This window comes from Dermochelys coriacea, chromosome 8, assembly GCF_009764565.3.
Source record: "Dermochelys coriacea isolate rDerCor1 chromosome 8, rDerCor1.pri.v4, whole genome shotgun sequence".
NCBI lineage: Eukaryota > Metazoa > Chordata > Testudines > Dermochelyidae > Dermochelys > Dermochelys coriacea.
The window spans coordinates 37540937-37559888 of NC_050075.1; the positions used below are offsets into that span (position 1 = coordinate 37540937).

General features: G+C 51.4%; 1 protein-coding gene across 2 annotated transcripts; it reads right to left on the minus strand.

Moving 5' to 3' along the window:
* Positions 1-45: 45 nt before the first annotated feature.
* On the minus strand, positions 46-15710 carry DND1 (DND microRNA-mediated repression inhibitor 1). Of its 2 annotated transcripts, none has more exons than XM_038415008.2 (5): positions 15494-15710; positions 12727-12844; positions 3046-3507; positions 2018-2437; positions 46-1245 (listed from the first exon to the last, which is right to left on the minus strand). In XM_038415008.2, exons 1-5 carry the CDS (start codon positions 15515-15517, stop codon positions 1229-1231), a joined length of 1041 nt encoding a protein of 346 aa, XP_038270936.1. In that variant the 5' UTR covers positions 15518-15710; the 3' UTR covers positions 46-1228. The 2 variants fall into 2 exon arrangements, with proteins under 2 accessions (XP_038270936.1, XP_038270937.1); XM_038415009.2 differs by lacking the exon at positions 15494-15710 and adding an exon at positions 13328-13375.
* Between the last annotated feature and the right edge of the window lie 3242 nt (positions 15711-18952).

Here is an 18952-nt window from a genome sequence, read left to right on the forward strand (position 1 = left end):
AAAGGGCTGTTGGCACCATACTCCAGAGAAGACTGGACACAGCAGTTGCCTTTCAGGCTACTTTAATACAACCTCCCAACCCTTCAGTCAGAGTCTGAATGATCATTCATACACAGTGGCATGGACTGTCAACACCAGTGGGGACTGGAGGACCCCAAATGCCATTTCCTTACAGCTCCTTTCTCATAAATAGCTTGGTGCCTCAGAGAGGTGGTCATCATTTCCTCATTAAAAACAGCTCCCGTCAGCATGCCAGCCGTGACCCTCCCCTACTTAGGCACTAGCAGGATTCAGGAAAGGCCTCCACTCATGACTCAGGCCAGGAGGGATGCTTCCAACAGAGAACACTGGATTCTTCCAAACAGAGCATAGGCAAGTGGAACAGGCAGCATTGCAGGGGGTGTTTCCCACCCAGTGCGTGTCCCATGCTCTTCCTTGCTTCACAGGACAGTTGTCTGACCTCACTGGCCAAGACCACAATAAAAAACTCAACCAAGCTTTTAAAGCAAAGTAAACAACTTTCAACAGAATGAGTCAAACAATAAAGAGCTAAGAGAACAAGATTTAGGCCCAGGAATTTAAACAGAACAGCCCTTCCCCCAGATGTGGGTGGGGAAGCAGAGGCTTGCTCAGTGCACCTGCAGGGCTTGCTACCAATATAGCTCTGTGCTGTACATGCCAGGGACAGTCATTAATTGCCCAGTCTAATAGCAGGGAGTTCCCCAGGCCCTCTCCAAAAAGCACTGAACATCCCCCTCTCCTGCCACACTGGCAGGTGCATTTTGATACAAATAAAACCTTAACAAAAGAAAAATTTTGGAGCCTTGTCAGACTCACCCATCACGCATCCTCTTATGACCCCAGGACCTATGCAGATTGGGTCCTTCATTGCCTGGCCAGTTTAGCCGGTCCCTCTATCATGGTAGTGGGAATCCCCATGACACCCACCTCCCTGGGTTACCCCACCTGGGCACAGCCAGAGCAGAGAACATAAAAACATTAAAAAAACCGAAAACAAATTGGTGTCAAACATCTGAGAGAAAAAACAAACAGACAAACAGGGACCAGAAGCAGCCTCTGCTCAGTGCCCACGTCCTGTAAAACCAGCTTACAAAATGTGAACACATCTGCCTCACCCCTCCTCCCCTCAAGGGGCCAGAGACAGGAACACAAAGCCAATGCACTGAGCCCTAGAGGGGCAGCGCATGGCTCTGTGGAAACATCCAGCCTACACCACCGGGCACCCTGTTGGGGAAGGAAAAGAGAATTAGAGCCATATGCAACACAGCAGAGAGCTGAACAGTCAGAGACAGCGCACCCCTCCCCTTTCCCCATGCCTGTACACCCCTTCCCTTCCAAAATAGACTATTTACCCAGCCTTTCCTGCACCTCACATCTCCTCCTTCAGCTTCAGCTCACATCAATACACTCCAGCCACTGGAGTGCTAGCACAGGAAGCCCATAACTGAGAGTCACTCTACTGGTAGTATTTCATCTATCCTCCAGCAGGAGGCATTTCACATTCCTTTGATTCCTGCTCCCTTCCCCACCCTCGCAATCCCAGAGGTAACAGGAGATACTGGCATCCCCTAACTTGGAGGGCAGGACATCCCGCAAGCGAAGAGATGTTTCCAAGATTAAACCCTGAAACAATTTTAGTTTCATCTTCCTTCTCGCTGGCTCATTTCACTTTCATTTTGAATTTCCCCCTCAGCCAGACTTAGAGACCAAGCATGAACTGCCCCAACTCTACCGGAAGTGTCTCACGCATAAGGACTAAGCTGCAATGGCTGGGTTGGGCATGCAGAAGAGGACTATCAACCACTGGCATTCCTCTGGAAAGAATGTGCAAACATTTCTATGGTTCTTTCCTAAACTACATAAAAAGGTCAAGATACCAAGCTGAATTTGGTCCAACAGCATCCCCGTAACTGAGTCACTGGGTTTTTAATGCCCTGGCTTTTGGGAGCTGTTCCCCTCAGCCCCAAGACCTCTGCAGAGCCATGGACAGACTCACCCAAAGTTTTGAGCAGCTGCAGCGCTATGGCATTCTTGGCCTTGTCATGTCCACTCAAGCCAGATTTATCAGGTTTGATCCACATAAACCCACTGAAGGGGGATGGGTAACCTGGAATCACCACCTGATACCAGAACCGCAGCCAGCCGTCAGGGTTTGCTTGGACACATTTAGTTAGAAAAACAGGGATTCCCAGCTGTTGCTTCTTGCACAGTGCGTTCAAGTAGTCTAACACGCAGAGTGCCTGTGGCAAGGGGCATGTCACAGCATCACCAGGTGCCTGGCTTGGACTGTCACTCTCGCAGCCACCAGGCTGCAAGCTTTCTGGGAAGGTTCTCTCCAAGTTGGCACGGAGTTTCTGCTTCATGTCTACTTTCAGCCAATCCACTTCGATTTCCTCTCCATACAGGCCCAAGTTACCTATGCACAAGAGGAAGCAGGTCTTAGTTTCAGAGCATTGGTGCTCCTGGTGCTGAGAATGATGACTGTACATGCAAGATACAGGCAAGAAAGCAAGAGGGAGTAAGAATGCACACAGATTCCTCCCCCACCCACTCACACTTATCAGGTATTGGACAAGACAGTTTGAGATACTACTGATAATTCCCTGCATTCTGAGTTGGGTTTACACTGACAATGGCTACAGGTTACCAGATATGGGCCTAAATTTGAGAAAACCCACTCCCAAACTCATTTAGCCTGAGAGACCAGTAACAGCTCTGCTGTCATTTCCAAGCTCTCCTTTCTGCCCTGGTGATATATACCCCAGGAAAGCTGGGGCAATCAACTGCCACAAACAAAGGCAATATCTGAAAGGACATGGAAAGGGGCAAGACGGTAACCAGTGTTGCCATTTTAAGGTGATATCACCCTGTCAGGATGAGAGACTTAAGCAGACCAGAAGATACATGCACCCACTACTCCCAGATTAGTGCTCAGAGAAGCCACTGGTACTTCTGGGATCTGCAATGCCCCTTCCATTCCGACTCCTCTGCCCTGACCCACTCCTCCCCACAGAGGTGGAGTACCTTCCACTAGAGTTTTCTTGGCCATGGCTGCGGCTCGGTGGGAGTTGTATTTCAGCACTGCGAGCTGTAGCCCATTCCGGGAGGGGCTGGGATACAGGGAGATGTTCAGGACCCCTGTTGTCACCTCCTGCAACAATGTCCGCAGCTGGCCCTGTTCCACCAAGGACGACAGGCCATCCACACACAGCTCACACTTCTCAGTGCTCCTGCAAACCATGATGGGGCAGCCCTTCTGCACCTCAAAGTTGTTCAGAGCAGCAATTGCTATTTGTGCACTGCGCCGATTGCTGTACTTGGCATAGGCGAAGCCACGGTTGAGCCCGCTGAAAGTCATCATGAGGCGGAACTCGTACAGCTTGCCCACGCTTTGGAAGAGAGGAATTAGTTTGTTTTCATAGATGTCCTGAGGGAGTTTTCCAATGAATACCTCTGAGCCAGATAGAGGGGGCTCCCCGATCCAGCCTGTAGATACACAACAAAAGTCAAGCAGTAAGACTGTGAGAAACACCCAGTCTCCGACAACCGCGCTTCTATGAAATTCAGTGCAACAAGAGGCTGTGCCACTGGAGCGCAAAGTGAACCAGGCCTCAGCTTACCCCTTATCTGCAGAAGGATCCTGGGCAGGCAATGAGCCTTGGACACCAGCTCTGCACACAGGACAGGCTGGAACAGATCCAAAAGGGTAAAAAGCAAGGCTGTCTTGCTCAGTGGGAGAGGACAGAGGGAACCCTCTCATCCACTGGTGAGAAAAATGTTAAAAAGGTTTCTTTGACTTGGTTTTTTTAAATTCTTACAAGTTTATTTTTATAAGTAAAACTGTTTAGAAATGAAATCTGATTAATTGCTTAAAACATTTAAGTTAAAAAAAGTTAAATTCATGAGCTGCTATCAAAAACTTGGAATTAAAGGCTACTTTTCTATAGTAAGAAAGAGGTCTTCCCCCAATTCTAACTTTGCTCTATAAGTTTTTTTAAATATGGTACAATAGGTCATGTACTGTATTAAAAGGTTTTATTTAAAAAAAAATTATATGCTGTGTTTAAATACCAGTTACCATCCTAATGGAGCTTGACAAATCATTAGCAAAAAGTTAATTATCTAGCAAGTAAGCAATATATCAGTCACCATTTTTTATCATACTAAAAACATACAATTAAGACTCTGAAAATATGAAGCTATAAAGTTGCTTAAATACATGTAGCAAAAAGATGCACCAAATCTAGTGTCAAGGCTCTATTTAGTTGTAAAGCAACATTTTTTAATGGGTACATCAAGCAATAAGACAGCATCTTTCTTTAGAAAATAACTGGAGTACAAATGGAAAAGTTAATTAAAATCAGTATTTAAACAGAGGCTCTCAGTTGGTGATTTGAAGATCACTGATCTTCAAAGACCTCGATTTAAATCAATCCACCCTGCTCCCTTCACAGCACACCCTCCCTCTTGCTCACCCACCAGGCTGTTATGAGGGAACCCAGCCGCTGGGTGCCCAGGTGTTTTAGCCTCCAGAACCTGCCCCCTCCCCCCCCCCCCAACAACTGTCCCAGTCTTGGGGGAATCCCTTGGCATGCTCTCAAGGCACAGACTCTGTCTACACCCCTCCTGCCCCAAGACCCTTGGGCTCAGTGCTGACCCTTCAGATCCACTCCCCTCATCTTAAAATACATCCTCCTCCATAATTCCATCCGAAAGCATGAAGAGGGCCCTATGAAATTCATGGCCCATTTTGGTAAATTTCATGGTCATTGGATTTTAAAAAGTTTTTAATTGCATGGGTTCAGATATTTAAATCTGAAATGTCATGGTGTTGTGAGCATGGGAGTTCCGACCCAAAACGGGATCATGGGGGAGATCGGCTATATTGTAGAGGGTTGCAGTATTGCCACTCTTACTTCTATGCTGCTGCTGGAGAGCAGCCGCCGCTGGCTGGGAGCTCAACTCTGAAGTCAGTGCTAGTGCCAGCAGCACAGAACAGCTGGGTTCCTAGCCAGCTGCTGCTGAGCTTCCTGCAGGTGGGGGAGGCTTCCAGAGGTGGGTCTCTCCCAACCCCAGGAGTGGCCCATGCAGGGGACAAGGAAGTCCCATTTGTCCCTCCCCAGACCAGCCAGGATTAGCTGCTGGAGCCTGGCACATGATAGAAGCCCCCAACTGAGGCCCCCCCAGCCCTCCCTTTCCCCAGCTCTGGACCAGGGTTCAGAGGTTAAGGGGACATTGGGTTGGCCGTGAGTGGGGCAGGGTGACCACAGTGCCTCCCAACCACAGCACCTTAGGCGGTTGCCCATATAACCCACCTGTAAGGCCAACTCTGCCCCCAAAAAAGTGACGACCCCTCATACCATGGTACCCTCACTTCTGCACTGCTGGTGGTGGTGGCGGTGCCACCTTCTGAGCTGGGTGCCCACCCAGAAGCCACTGATCTCTAGCCACCCAGCTCTGAAGGCAGCACAAAAGGGTGGCAGTACCGTGACCAATGGACAGATTTCGCAGGGGAGACCAGTTTTCATGGTCTGTGATGCATATTTTATGCTTGTGAATTTTCTAGGGCCCTAAGCATGAGCCTTTTTGGTACCTCTGAGGGCTCAAGTGGTAGGTGTGAATGCTTAACACATACACTCTTTGCACAGAAGTCCAAACACATCCTGGATCTTTAAAAAGAGAAAATTACTCAGGGTCTACCTACACTATAAACTTAAGCCAACCTCTATTAGGTTGACTTACTGTGGTGGTGCATGTCTACACTACTCTCCTTGGGTTGGTGGTGCACATCCTCACCAGAAGCGCTTCCACTGACCTAAAAGGGGCAGCATGGGGAGCTGAGACCCTAGTCTTTCAATTTTGCTGGCAGCTCCCTGCAGGAGCCTGAGCTGCCCCTGCCCTTGAGCTGCCTCCCCATTCCTTGCCAGGAGCAGGGGGAAAACCACCTGGGGTTTCTAGCCTTCCTGTTCCCAGCTCCAGAGCCATACAATTGACAAGACCGCCAACATTTCTGGCTGGGAGTGGGGTCCAGCTGCCCATTTCTCCAGGGGCACAAGAGGCAGTTGGGTTCTAGCTGCCTAGCTTCTTGTCAGTTGACAAGAGCCAACAGCTTCTGTAAGGAATGCAGTGTCTACACAGACACTGCGTTGCCCTAACTACACCTACGCAAGCCCTACACCTCTCATGGCAGTGGAGAAATTATATCTGTGCAGGACAAGGCTGCAGTGTAGACACTGACATAATTAGATCGATGCAAGCTGCCTAACGTTGACCTAATTGTAGAGTATACCATGCCTCAGATTACAGATCATTTAGAAAACCTAACTGCAATGCCCCTCACTAGCTCACCCTGCCCTTGGCAGACAAACTCTGTTCAGGTAGCTAAGCAGGGTCCCTGGCCTCAGACTTCTACATGCTGGACTGCTTCTCCTGCATGGAGACAGGTGTCCCTAGACATTTTGATGTCCTCCGCGGCTGGGAGGAAGCGGGGGGAAACTGCCCCCCAGCACAAGCTGGCAGAGCAGAGCAGATTGGGGCTGGGTCACTCTACTTCCTGCTGCATGGTGATTGCAGAGCAGGCCCGACCCTGCATTCATGGTGTGACAGGAAGTGAAGTGACCAGGCCACAGCCCACTCCGCTCTGTTCCTTTGGCTCCCAGCCTTGCGATTTGGAGGGCAGGGGGTAACCGCCCCCCAGCACTCACCAGTGGTGCAGCTGGGAGCCAGCGAAGTCAAGTGGGCTGGGGCCAGGTAGCTCCACTTCCCGCTGGCCGGTGAGTGCAGGCAGGGCCAGTGCAACCACTAGGTGAACGAGGCGGTGCCAAGTGGTTGAAGGTGGCCAAAAGTGCACTCCGGGGAGGTGGTGGAGTGGAAGTGAGCTGGGGCAGGGGGGTGCGCAGAGGGCCACCTGCAGCAAGTAACGGGGGGAGGGGGACACAGCACACAGGGGAACCACTCCCTGCCCCAGCTCACCTCTGCTCCGCCTCCTCCCCTGAGTGCATTGAGTGATTCCGCCCCGCTCTGCTTCTCTCCCTCCCAGGCTCAATCATGGAGCTGCAAGCCTGGGAGGCAGGAAAAGCGGCAGCCGTGCTCAGGGAGGAGGCGGAGCAGAGGTGAGCCAAGGGGAGGCGGGGAGCCGGGGGCGTGCCTCAGGGCGGGGGGGTGGGGAGCTGCTGCAAGGTGGAAGTTTCACCTAGGGCACAAAACATTCTTGCGCTGGCCCTGAGTTCAGGGTTGTACCCACCCCCTGCTGCAGTCCCCCAGGATGTAGCTCAGTGGAAGGGGTGGAGTGGAGGTGCGCTGGGGTGGAGCAGGGGTGGGGTGGAGGGAGGGGGCAGCTTTCTTGGCCGGCTCAGCTGGCCAAGGGATTGGGCTGGCCACTGAAGCAACACGCAGGTGCGTAGGGCACCAGGAAATTTGGGGCAATTTGTTGCCCCAAATTTCCTGGTGCCCTATGCAGCTGTGTAGTTTGCATATGGGTAAGGACAGCCCTGCAAGGAGACTTCCAGCCTAGCTTGCCTTCTCTGTCCTTGGCTGGTTCACACCCTCCCTTCCCAACGCATCGCCTGTTCCTTTGTGCCCGACCTTTCCTAATTTATACATCCCACGAACACCTCTTCAAACACCGCTTCTTCATTCGGTGTTTGACAATTTTCAATTCCTGCCATTCCCCTCTCCCTTCAGAGAGGGGTGGAAGTATCCTCTCATAGCTGAATCACACCCAGGCCTTGTCTACATTACAAAGTTTGGGCAACATAAGCTGCCTTGCATCAACCTAGCTGTGAGTGTCTAAGTGTAAATTGGTCTCCCACCAATGCAAGGTCTACATTACACCAACATAGTAACATCAGCTCTCTGAAGAGCATCAAGCCATGGTTGATGTACAGCAGTTGACGCAGTGCGAGTGTAGACCCTGTGTTGCCTATGTAGACCCTAACACTCCTCCAGCAGCTGTCCCACAATGCCTGACACATTCAACTGTCAACTCCACTGCCCAGGACTCCTAGACCAGAAGCCACCCCCACCTTTGAAGTCCCACAAATTTTTTAAATGCCTTTTCCTGACTGTCTAGCTTGGCAAGCACACCTAGCAGCTCTCCACTGCTGTGTACAGCTGCCCAGCTGGTCATATGCTCCAGCCTGGAGTGGACAGGAGATATAGAAATCCTGTGCCTGTGGGGAGAAGAGGCTGTGTAGGTACAGCTCCAATCCAGCTGAGGAAACATGGAAACCTATGAGCAGGTAGCACAGGACAAGGAGAATGACATGGATCAGCTGTAGTGCCCCATAAAAGTGAAGGAACTGAGTCAGACATGTCAGAAGCAAGGGAGGCCAACAGTCAATCTGGTTTTATCCGTAGCCAGACATGACTTGTACCTGCTGATACTCAGGGGCAGGGGGTTTGACATGACCACCCCATGTGTCACCTCTGGGAGGAACCTTTCAGCCCCATGTCCCTGGGCCAGGGCAGCCAATCCCACTAACTCCTGGAGGGCTGGGGCCACAGGTACAGGGAGCATGTGCCTCTGGGCTGGGCCCACTGCCTTGGGAAACTCTCAGCACCACAGTGTCTTCCCAGAGCTCCTGTACTCTTATGGACACCTCAGCAGGGGGAGGGTTGCAGGCAATGCCCTTAACTCAGGGTGAGCAGAGGAAACTCCCAATACCTTCCCCAGCAAACCCCTGCCCCAATCCTGAGCCCAGTCCAGGGTCACCACTCTCCCCACGAGGGTGGGGGATGTTTTCCTTCTCCCACTGCACCCCCCCCCAAGCATATTTCCTGCTTACTCAGCCTTTGTCCCCAGCAGCTAGACCCAGACAGGGAGCAGAGGGGCCAAGATGGAGCCGCTTCTCCCACTGGCTGAGGATGGCTGTGCATGGTCGCTGCAGAGCAATGGCCACCTGAGAGAGTGCCTGGCTGGGAAAGCGGTAGCAGCCCACCTCCTCTGTTCCCCACCCTGACCCAGCTGCCAGGGACAGGGGCTGAGCTGGAAATATGCTGGGGGGACCTCTTACTTGCTTGTCCCCCATCCCCAGAAGCCAGGCCTGGACTGCTGCTGCCTCCACAGCTGGGCTTTCACAGGCAGCAGCTGCAGTGCACAGAGGCAGAGACCCAAAGTGGCCACCTTCACCTAGCATGTGAAGTGGCTCCATCCTGCCCCCTCTGCTCCCTGCCTGGGCCCAGCTGCCAGGGAGAGGGGCTCAGTGAGCCAGAAATATGACCAGGAGAGGCACAGCAGCAGCAGGACAGAGCCTCCTTGCCCCACTGGCAGGCCAAGCAGAGCAAGCGCAGCTCAGCGCCAGGGCCATCCTTACTCATATGAAAACTATGCAGCTGCGTAGGGCACCAGGAAATTTGGGGCACCAAATTGCCCCAAATTTCCTGGTGCCCTACGCAGCTCTGTGCTGCTCCAGTGGCCAGCCCCATCCCCTGCTGAATGCTGCCCCCGCTCCTGCCCCCACTCCATCCCTTTCCCATAGCCCCCCGCACCTGCTCCGCCCTGCCACTTCCCACCCCTGCTCGGCCCCAACCCCACCCCTTCCCCTGAGCTACATCCCGGGGCGGGCACATCCTGCACTCAAAGTGCAGCAGAAAGTGGAGTGACCCGGCCTGCAGTGAGTGCTGGGGGGCAGTTCCCCCCTGCTCCCCAAAGTCAGGCCTGTCCTGCAATCACTGGGCAGCAGAAAGTGGAGCAATCCATCCCCAACCCACTCCACTGATTCATGCTGGGGGGCTGTTTCCCCCTGCCCCCCCAAGCCTGCTCCTGCCTCACACAGACCTTGGTGCACAGTCCTCCACCCTGACAGAGGCCTGGGGCCAGTCCCCCACCGCCACGGGGGCAGGCCTGCGTAGGGCACCACAATGTCTAGGAGCAGCCCTGCTCGGCGCTCACAGAAATGGGGCCCATGACCCTGCATACCCCCACCCCTAGGTCACCTGTCTGTAGCTGTTGTAGGCTGCAGGGGTTCCCCCTTCACACATGCAGAACACCTGAACCAGATAAGGTGGAGAAAGAGGACGACTTGGGATGACACGCTGAGCAAGATCCTGCAAGCCAGAGCTATTTCAGACCATGAACAAAGGACCTGGAGGTTGAATACTGCAGACTGTATGGAGAAGGACAGAGTGGACAGGAGAAAGATCCAGGAGTCCCGGCAGGAAAAGATGACAGATCTATCAGAATACAATTATGCTTCTCCAGCAGCAAAAATCCTTAGAGACTCTTGTGGATCTACATGTTCAAACACAGGCTTGCCTCCCTTTGCAGTCCATGGAGAGCTTCATCATAGCACTGCAATACACCTCTCACGGCTCTACAAATACCAAAGAGATCGTATATCCTGTGCTTGCAATGCTCATGATAATAGCGCAGAGCTGTTCAGACTCCATGCTTCTATCAGAGATGACTAACAGTGATAAGCCCTGCCTGGGTTCATAGAACTTTCAAAACAGGAGCAAAAATTATGGGATAGAGATGTTATGATATGCAGAAAGTTCCACGATGGGAACTTGACCCTGCAGATCCACCCACCCCTGCACAACTTGTTTCTGCCCCTCCACGCATTGCCCAAAGTTCCCAATGGCACTTGCACACCAGAATACCTAAGCACTGCATATAGTTATAGGCACTCCTGGTGAGTGTGCACAGTACCAATGCAAGGAGCCAAGCATACAAGTGATACGATAACTGCAGCAGCTTTAGGCCTATGTAACTTGCACTGACAAGAGTTTGTAGTGTGGATGTGTCCCAATGTGCTTCAGCTTGGGTAAGTCATCACCCCATTCAAATGCCAGGGACAATGTTGTGTCAGACATGATATATCCTTGCCAGCAGAGGTGGAATACACACACACACACACACACACACGATACTAGTTTTCAAAGCAACAGCTTCACAGTATCAACCAAAACTCTTACATTGTACAGACACCCCCAAATCACCACACTTCCTCATCAGGAAACTTAGCAATGAATGGAAAACCTAGATATCTATCATGGAGCTGTGAATGGATTCAGCAGTTTGGAACCAGTGGAGTGACTATATTTCTGGGCATCACAAAATGGGGAAGAGATGGCCAGCCCTCTGTAGAGATAGAGGTGGTTAGGGACTATTTAGAAAAGCTGGACGTGCACAAGTCCATGGGGCCGGACGAATTGCATCCGAGAGTGCTGAGGGAATTGGCGGCTGTGATTGCAGAGCCCTTGGCCATTATCTTTGAAAACTCGTGGCGAACGGGGGAAGTCCCGGATGACTGGAAACAGGCTAATGTAGTGCCCATCTTTAAAAAAGGGAAGAAGGAGGATCCTGGGAACTACAGGCCGGTCAGCCTCACCTCAGTCCCTGGAAAAATCATGGAGCAGGTCCTCAAAGAATCAATCCTGAAGCACTTAGAGGAGAGGAAAGTGATCAGGAACAGTCAGCATGGATTCACCAAGGGAAGGTCATGCCTGACTAATCTAATCGCCTTTTATGATGAGATTACTGGTTCTGTGGATGAAGGGAAAGCAGTGGATGTATTGTTTCTTGACTTTAGCAAAGCTTTTGACACGGTCTCCCACAGCATTCTTGTCAGCAAGTTAAGGAAGTATGGGCTGGATGAATGCACTATAAGGTGGGTAGAAAGCTGGCTAGATTGTCGGGCTCAACGGGTAGTGATCAATGGCTCCATGTCTAGTTGGCAGTCGGTGTCAAGTGGAGTGCCCCAGGGGTCGGTCCTGGGGCCCGTTTTGTTCAATATCTTCATAAATGATCTGGAGGATGGTGTGGATTGCACTCTCAGCAAATTTGCGGATGATACTAAACTGGGAGGAGTGGTAGATACGCTGGAGGGGAGGGATAGGATACAGAAGGACCTAGACAAATTGGAAGATTGGGCCAAAAGAAATCTAATGAGGTTCAATAAGGATAAGTGCAGGGTCCTGTACTTAGGATGGAAGAATCCAATGCACCGCTACAGACTAGGGACCGAATGGCTCGGCAGCAGTTCTGCGGAAAAGGACCTAGGGGTGACAGTGGACGAGAAGCTGGATATGAGTCAGCAGTGTGCCCTTGTTGCCAAGAAGGCCAATGGCATTTTGGGATGTATAAGTAGGGGCATAGCGAGCAGATCGAGGGACGTGATCGTTCCCCTCTATTCGACACTGGTGAGGCCTCATCTGGAGTACTGTGTCCAGTTTTGGGCCCCACACTACAAGAAGGATGTGGATAAATTGGAAAGAGTACAGCGAAGGGCAACAAAAATGATTAGGGGTCTAGAGCACATGACTTGTGAGGAGAGGCTGAGGGAGCTGGGATTGTTTAGTCTGCAGAAGAGAAGAATGAGGGGGGATTTGATAGCTGCTTTCAACTACCTGAAAGGGGGTTTCAAAGAGGATGGCTCTAGACTGTTCTCAATGGTAGCAGATGACAGAACGAGGAGTAATGGTCTCAAGTTGCAATGGGGGAGGTTTAGATTGGATATTAGGAAAAACTTTTTCACTAAGAGGGTGGTGAAACACTGGAATGCGTTACCTAGGGAGGTGGTAGAATCTCCTTCCTTAGAGGTTTTTAAGGTCAGGCTTGACAAAGCCCTGGCTAGGATGATTTAACTGGGACTTGGTCCTGCTTTGAGCAGGGGGTTGGACTAGATGACCTTCTGGGGTCCCTTCCAACCCTGATATTCTATGATTCTATGCCTAAAGCAACTGAAAAAACTGTCAACTTACCTGGGGGAGGGCCTCCATACTTCCTCTGACCATTGACCTGCACCAGTTGGATGCCAGTCTTCTTCACCCAGGCCAACAGGGCTGTTTTATTGTTCTGATTGATGGCATCACTCCACATCTGTCAAGGAATCAGACAGACACTTTGTCCAAGGTTGGCCCAGTGGTTATTTCTGACCTCATGTCTGAGGCCTTCAGAGGAAGCGACTTAGCAGTGACCCGCCCCATCAGTAGACAGACACCCATTTACAACCGTCCTCCAAAAACCACCACCAACTGGTATGTAAAACTTTAGACTGCGCTCTCTTATTCTCCAAAAAGAAAAGGAGTACTTGTGGCACCTTAGAGACTAACAAATTTATTTGAGCATAAGCTTTCGTGAGCTGCAGCTCACTTCATCGGATGCTGTAGCTCACAAAAGCTTATGCTCAAATATATTTGTTAGTCTCTAAGGTGCCACAAGTCCTCCTTTTCTTTTTTGAGAATACAGACTAACATGGCTGCTACTCTGAAACCTCTTAATTCTCCAGGGTCAGAGAACATGTGACAAGACTCCTACATCACAGAGACCTCCAGTGGCTCTACTCAGTCAAGGTTCACCTACCTGGTCTGGTTTAATGGAGCCATGGTAGTGTGGCAGGGAGGCCTCATCAGGTCCTCATCACCATGGAGTAAGTGAAAGTGAGCTATGAAGCTCCCTAGATTCCAGCAAAGACTCCAGAACGAAGTCCAGGTTGCAGAAGAGTTTCAAGAGGAAAAACCTCAGTATTAGAGAATAATTTAAGAGTAATACATAAAAAGGTGTTCAGACACCTTGAAGAAAGCAGTCAGACAGCCACCAACTCAGACTGATGCTAAGACAGGACATGCATCTGGAACAGGATGCCAGAGAGAATACCATACTGCTGTGACAGCCTCTGACACACTCACTCCAATTAGAATCTACATTTTCTAAGACTTTAAATTGCAACTCAGCTGGAGAGAACAGACTGGAGAAATATTGGTAAGTGGCAGCTCCCATACCTCACCCAAAGAAGCATCAGCATCTTTCCTGGGTATGGAGATACAGCAAGAAGTTACTAAAACCTTTCCTATTTGGGACAATTGCAACCGTTTCACTCAAGTTTTTTTTTTAAACCCACTTTAATTAAACTGGCACAAACCCCTGTGTAGAGGCTCTTATCCTGGTTTCAAAACAAGCATGTTTTGATTTAACTTAAGGTGATTAGAAGTCCATTTAAGTTGCACTGAAATAAGTGCATCCACACAGGGGTCTGCATTAGTTTAACTAGACTGGGTTAGAAGTCACCCTTTACATACCATGTAACAATCATTTTAAGAGACTGCTCTCAAGCCTCAACATTTGTTTCTACAGCTAGTACATATTTAGTTGTACTATTTTTCTAAAGCAGGAAAAATCCTTCCAGAAGGTAGAGATTAGAGAGCAGGAAAGTGATTGGCCCTAAACCCCCTAGTTCTCTAAACCAGTAACAATGCTCCCTGCATACAGAATCAAAGATGCGAGAGCAGCCATGAAATGGCAGAGATGGCCATAGTAATTGGTAAGCTTTTAAGTCACCTTCCCTCTCCCCTTTTCAAGATGGGCTTCCCCCCCAGTTTGGGTTGTCATTGTTGGGGTGTCTAAAAGAGTGTTTTAGGAAGATTATTTCCCCCCACTAACCTGGGAATGCAGCACCCTGCCACCAAAGCTAAGCAACGTGCATCTCTTGACGAGAAACATGGTCTCGTTGCAAGAGCCAGCTGAACGGAGTGGTGGCTGAGTAGTTGGGAAAATGTGTGCCAGAATCATCAACATACAACAGATAGTGCCAGGGGCAGCCCAGACAAAGAGACGGACATTTACAGATAATGAAAACCAAAAATTTGTAGCTAAATCCTGGGGAGAGTTAAGTTAGTTCATCTCCGACTGTTTGGAGGCTCCAAGCCTTTGAGGGATCAGTACCACACAGGCACGGATTTCCAGACTCCACCCTCACCTTTTCCTGCAGTTCTACTCCCTCCCCTGCTCCTCCGCAAGGACGGGCACCACCCGACACCTCCTCGCCGGTCTCCCACCTCGGGGCGCACACAACCCCCGTGCTCCTCCATGCTGACAAGGGTGCCACCCCAGGCCCAGCCTCTCGGGACCCCCGGCGGGGGAAGGGGAAGAGATCGCAGAGGGGACCCAAGTTCATTAACGCTCCCTGGGGCAGACTCCTCTCCGCAAAGCGCCTGTTTAGGGGAGTCTCCGGGGAGCGAGTTCAGCCCCTGGCCGGACCCGCAGCAAAACGGGCCGGAACCGGCTGCAAGGCTCCGCCGGGCCCCTGAACCTAGCACTTGCCATCCAGGACCAGTTTGCAGAGCGATGCCGATTCTGCTCCTTCCCAGTGGGGCAGCACCGGGGAGCACTCGAGCGGCTACCCCAGAACACCGGCGGCGTCGCAGACCCCCCTCCATGCCGGCACCCCCCCCGCCCCAGGAGGGTCCGGACACCCCGCCCTGCCCGAGGAGCCGCTCGCAACGAACCCGTCTCCGCGGCCGGCAGGCGGGTCGGGCCCCTGGGCCGGGGAAGCGCTGAGCGCCGCTCCAGGAGCCCGGGACCGGCGGAAGGCGCCGCAACAGCCAAAGGGGCTGCGCCGCCCGAGGAGGCTGGAGGTTCCCTCTGCCCTCCGGGAGGGGGGAGGCAAGAGGCGGCCGGAGCCGCCCAGGCCCCCATGCTCGGGCCACTATTCAGCCAGGCGAGCCCCGGGACAGGCCCCAGGGCGCTCACCTGCACCTCCAGCGCGCCCTCCATGCCGCGCCAGCCAAATCCCTCGCAGCGGCGGCTCCGCCCGTCGCCCCTTTATAGCCGCCCCAGGCCTGGAAGCTTCCAGCGGCCCCGACCGGGAACCAACGCTCATTGGGCGCTGGCTGGGCTCACCCCGCCCCCGGGGGTTAGGGTGGAGCCGGCCTCGGCCCTGGACGTCGGCGAGGCGCCTCGCTCCGGCGCCGCCACAGAGTTGCCGTCTCCGGGCATCGCTACAAAGTTGCAGCCCGAGGGGGCACGCGAAGAGGGGCGCTGCTCCCAGCAGCTCCCCTGCCAGGTCTGCCGGCAGGGCAAGGGGCCAGACTCCCCACGGAAGGGGTGGGAGCCCCAGCTGATCCCCCGAGGGGGCAGCAGCAAGGCGGATAGCACCTGCCACTTCTTCCTGTTCCAGAGCACTTAAGGATGGTTGTGCACAGAAACCCCCCTCCCTCCCCATTAGCTCCCTTCCTGTGCCAGACGCTCACTCTAAGGATAAAGACCACGAGAAGTAATGGCTGCAGGAACCCACAACTACAACTAGCCCAATGCCCTGGCAGCCGCAGGCCCAGCTACTGTCGAACCTTGAGGGCTTGATGCTGGCAAGATTCAGAATAGCAGAAGGGAACTGAACGGAAATAGAGACTGCTCAGGAACCAACGCTGGGTTAACGACAACGAAATGCCCCTGCATTTGCTAGCAGGATCAAAGAAAGGCAACATGTTCTGGGGCGCTTTGTGTGAACACGGCTAGCGAAGCATCATGCTCCCACCTCTCTCTGGCCCAGTTGTTTCAGATACCTTTGCCGGAGCAGTCAAGTTTTTTGCAGAAACTTACAGCTACCTACTCATAACCAGCTTCTGCGGAAAAGAAAGCAGGCACCAGAGCCAGCCAAACCCTCCCAGTTCTGATTTTTCAGGGAAAGTAGCTCATGGAGAAGACACATTTCTTCATTTCATTTCTTTTCTCGCAGAATTAATAGAGCCTCTTCCAGCCCTATCCAACCCAACCCAGCACAACTTTGGTTTGTTCAGAAGAAGTTTTAAAGGAAAACTGCAGTGATCAGTTGTAGCACCTTGGAGTCAAGTATTATTAAATCAGAGGCATCCTTTGAAGGCAGTGGAATATCAGGGTTGGATCCTGTTCTATTTGCTTAGGAACCTTAATCCTTAGCCCACCCTCTCTGTACCACCACCAGTTATCTCAGTGAAAGCTCCCCTATACTGATACTCTAATAAGAATTAAGGTTTTGCTCACAGTATGACTTTAATAATTCAGCACCCATTTAAATGCATGAAAAAGAAGCAACTCTGCAATTTTCTTTCTTGCTAGTTGGAAAGCATGTGCCAGTTCCTACATTTAAAAAATGTGCTAAGTGTTACCACTCTTACCTTTAAAGAAAAATAGGAGCTGCTGTCTCATTAATTTATGCTCTTGAGTTTTACTTTCCAGTATACAATCATGACAGTCTGCTGAAGATGCAACATTTGTTTTAAAGTGATTTAGGTGACATTTCAATGCATGCAACTTTCTAATCAGTCTGGGCTATTTCCAAAAGGCCCAGATCATTAGGCATCCAACTTCCACTAAATTTAATGGGATTTGGACAAATTTGAAAATTCCAGCCTTGGACAAAAACACGTACATAGCATTAGGGTTTGAAACAGAAGAAGGGGAGAGATTAAGACTCAATTTAAGTGGTTAATTTTGAGAGAGAGGATTTGGGACAAAGATTAGGTGAATGGTCTCAGCAGTAAACAATTTTACATTCTACAAGCCCAAAGGGATGCAGAGGGGCAGAAATGTCTAAGGTTTAAACAGGCTATAGCAGGGGTGGGGTAACTTTTTGGGACAAAGCCACATCTGGAAATAGAAATTGTATGGTAGGCTATGAATGCTCACAAAATTGGGGTTGGGGTGCAGAACGGGGTGCAGGCTCTGGGGTGAGGCCAGAAATTAGTTCAGAGTGTGGGAGGGGGCTCTGGGCTGGGGGAGTGGGGTGCAGGGAGGAGGTGCAGGCTCTGACTGGGGGGTGCAGGCTCTAGGGTGGGGCTGGAGATGAGAGGTTTGGGGTGCAGGAGGGTGCTCTGTGCTGGGACTGAGGGGTTTGGAGGGCATGGGGGGGATCAGGGCTGGGGCAGGGGGTCAAGCATGGGGTGAGGCTCAGGGGAGCAGGCTCCGAGTGGTGCTTACCTCAAATGGCTCCCAGAAGCAGCAGCATGTCCCTTCTTCGGCTCCTATACGGAGGTGTAGCCAGGCAGCTCCAATTGGAGCGCATAGGAGCAGGAGCGGGGTCATGCTGTGACTTCCAGGAGCCGCATGGAATGACCCAAACCCTGCGCCCTGGCTGGAGCGTGGCCATGCCATGGCTTCCAGGAGCTGCGTGGTGAGGCCCCCGATCCTGCGACCTGGCTGGAGCAACAGAGCAGGGCAAGCCCCAGGCCCCACTCCCCAGTGGGCACTTGCAGGCCACCTTAAAATGGCTCGCGGGCTGTAGTTTCCCCACCCCTGGGCTATAGTATAGTTCTTATGGCACCGAAATAGTAGAGGAAGAAGAGCTGATAAACCCTACTGACTGGTAAACTTAGCCCAATAAGCAGCAGCTGAAGCAAAGGTGGCTAAAAATATATTGAGGTTTTTGCAGGGGAGTGAGTTGTGAGAGCTCGAGATTATCAAGTGATAGTACACATCCCTGGGTAAAGACTTTTTGGACTAATTTGGGCAGCATAGAGCAACTAAAATAATGAGACAGATAAAACTGGGATTATTTAGTTCTGAGAAAAGGGAGTTCTGAGAAATTGAGAGGGAGCTGATTGCAGTACATCAGCTTGCTAAGGGTTATCCTCCAATTAAACTGAATGTGTCTGAGGTCACTGGGTAAACCAGAACTAGGGGGCACAAGTTTAAAGGATCCCATGTAAACAAAACTAAAGTAGGGATTATTTTATAGACCAGTGAAGAGAAAAAAAATGGAGGTGATGGAATCAAGTCCTAATGCATTCAAACCACAATGGAAGGACTCTATGGAATTGTATACATTAAAGAGGGAACTAGGAGCATCCTGCTGCCCTTCATAGGGAATGTAGTTGATTATGAGTGACCAGCGCAAAGTTAAATTACTTCTACAATACTTAAGGAATTAGATAAGAATAGAGATGGCAGGGACATCCTGGCTACCTCCTGCTTCTTCACACCACCCAACTCAGGTCTTCATTGTGCTTTTTCTTCAATGTTTGCAATGGGAGTTTCCAGATAAGGCTTTTCACTGCACACTGCAAAATACCATCCCCAGTGCACTTTTTAAAAGGTCTCTGGAACTCAAGGAATGGAACAGCAGCATCAGTGACATTTAACACCCACCCCTTGTCCAGGGGGAGAGTGGGGGAAGAGTAACAGAAGCCTTGACATCCTGGCAATTCCAGAAGACAGTCACACAAGAGGCAGGTG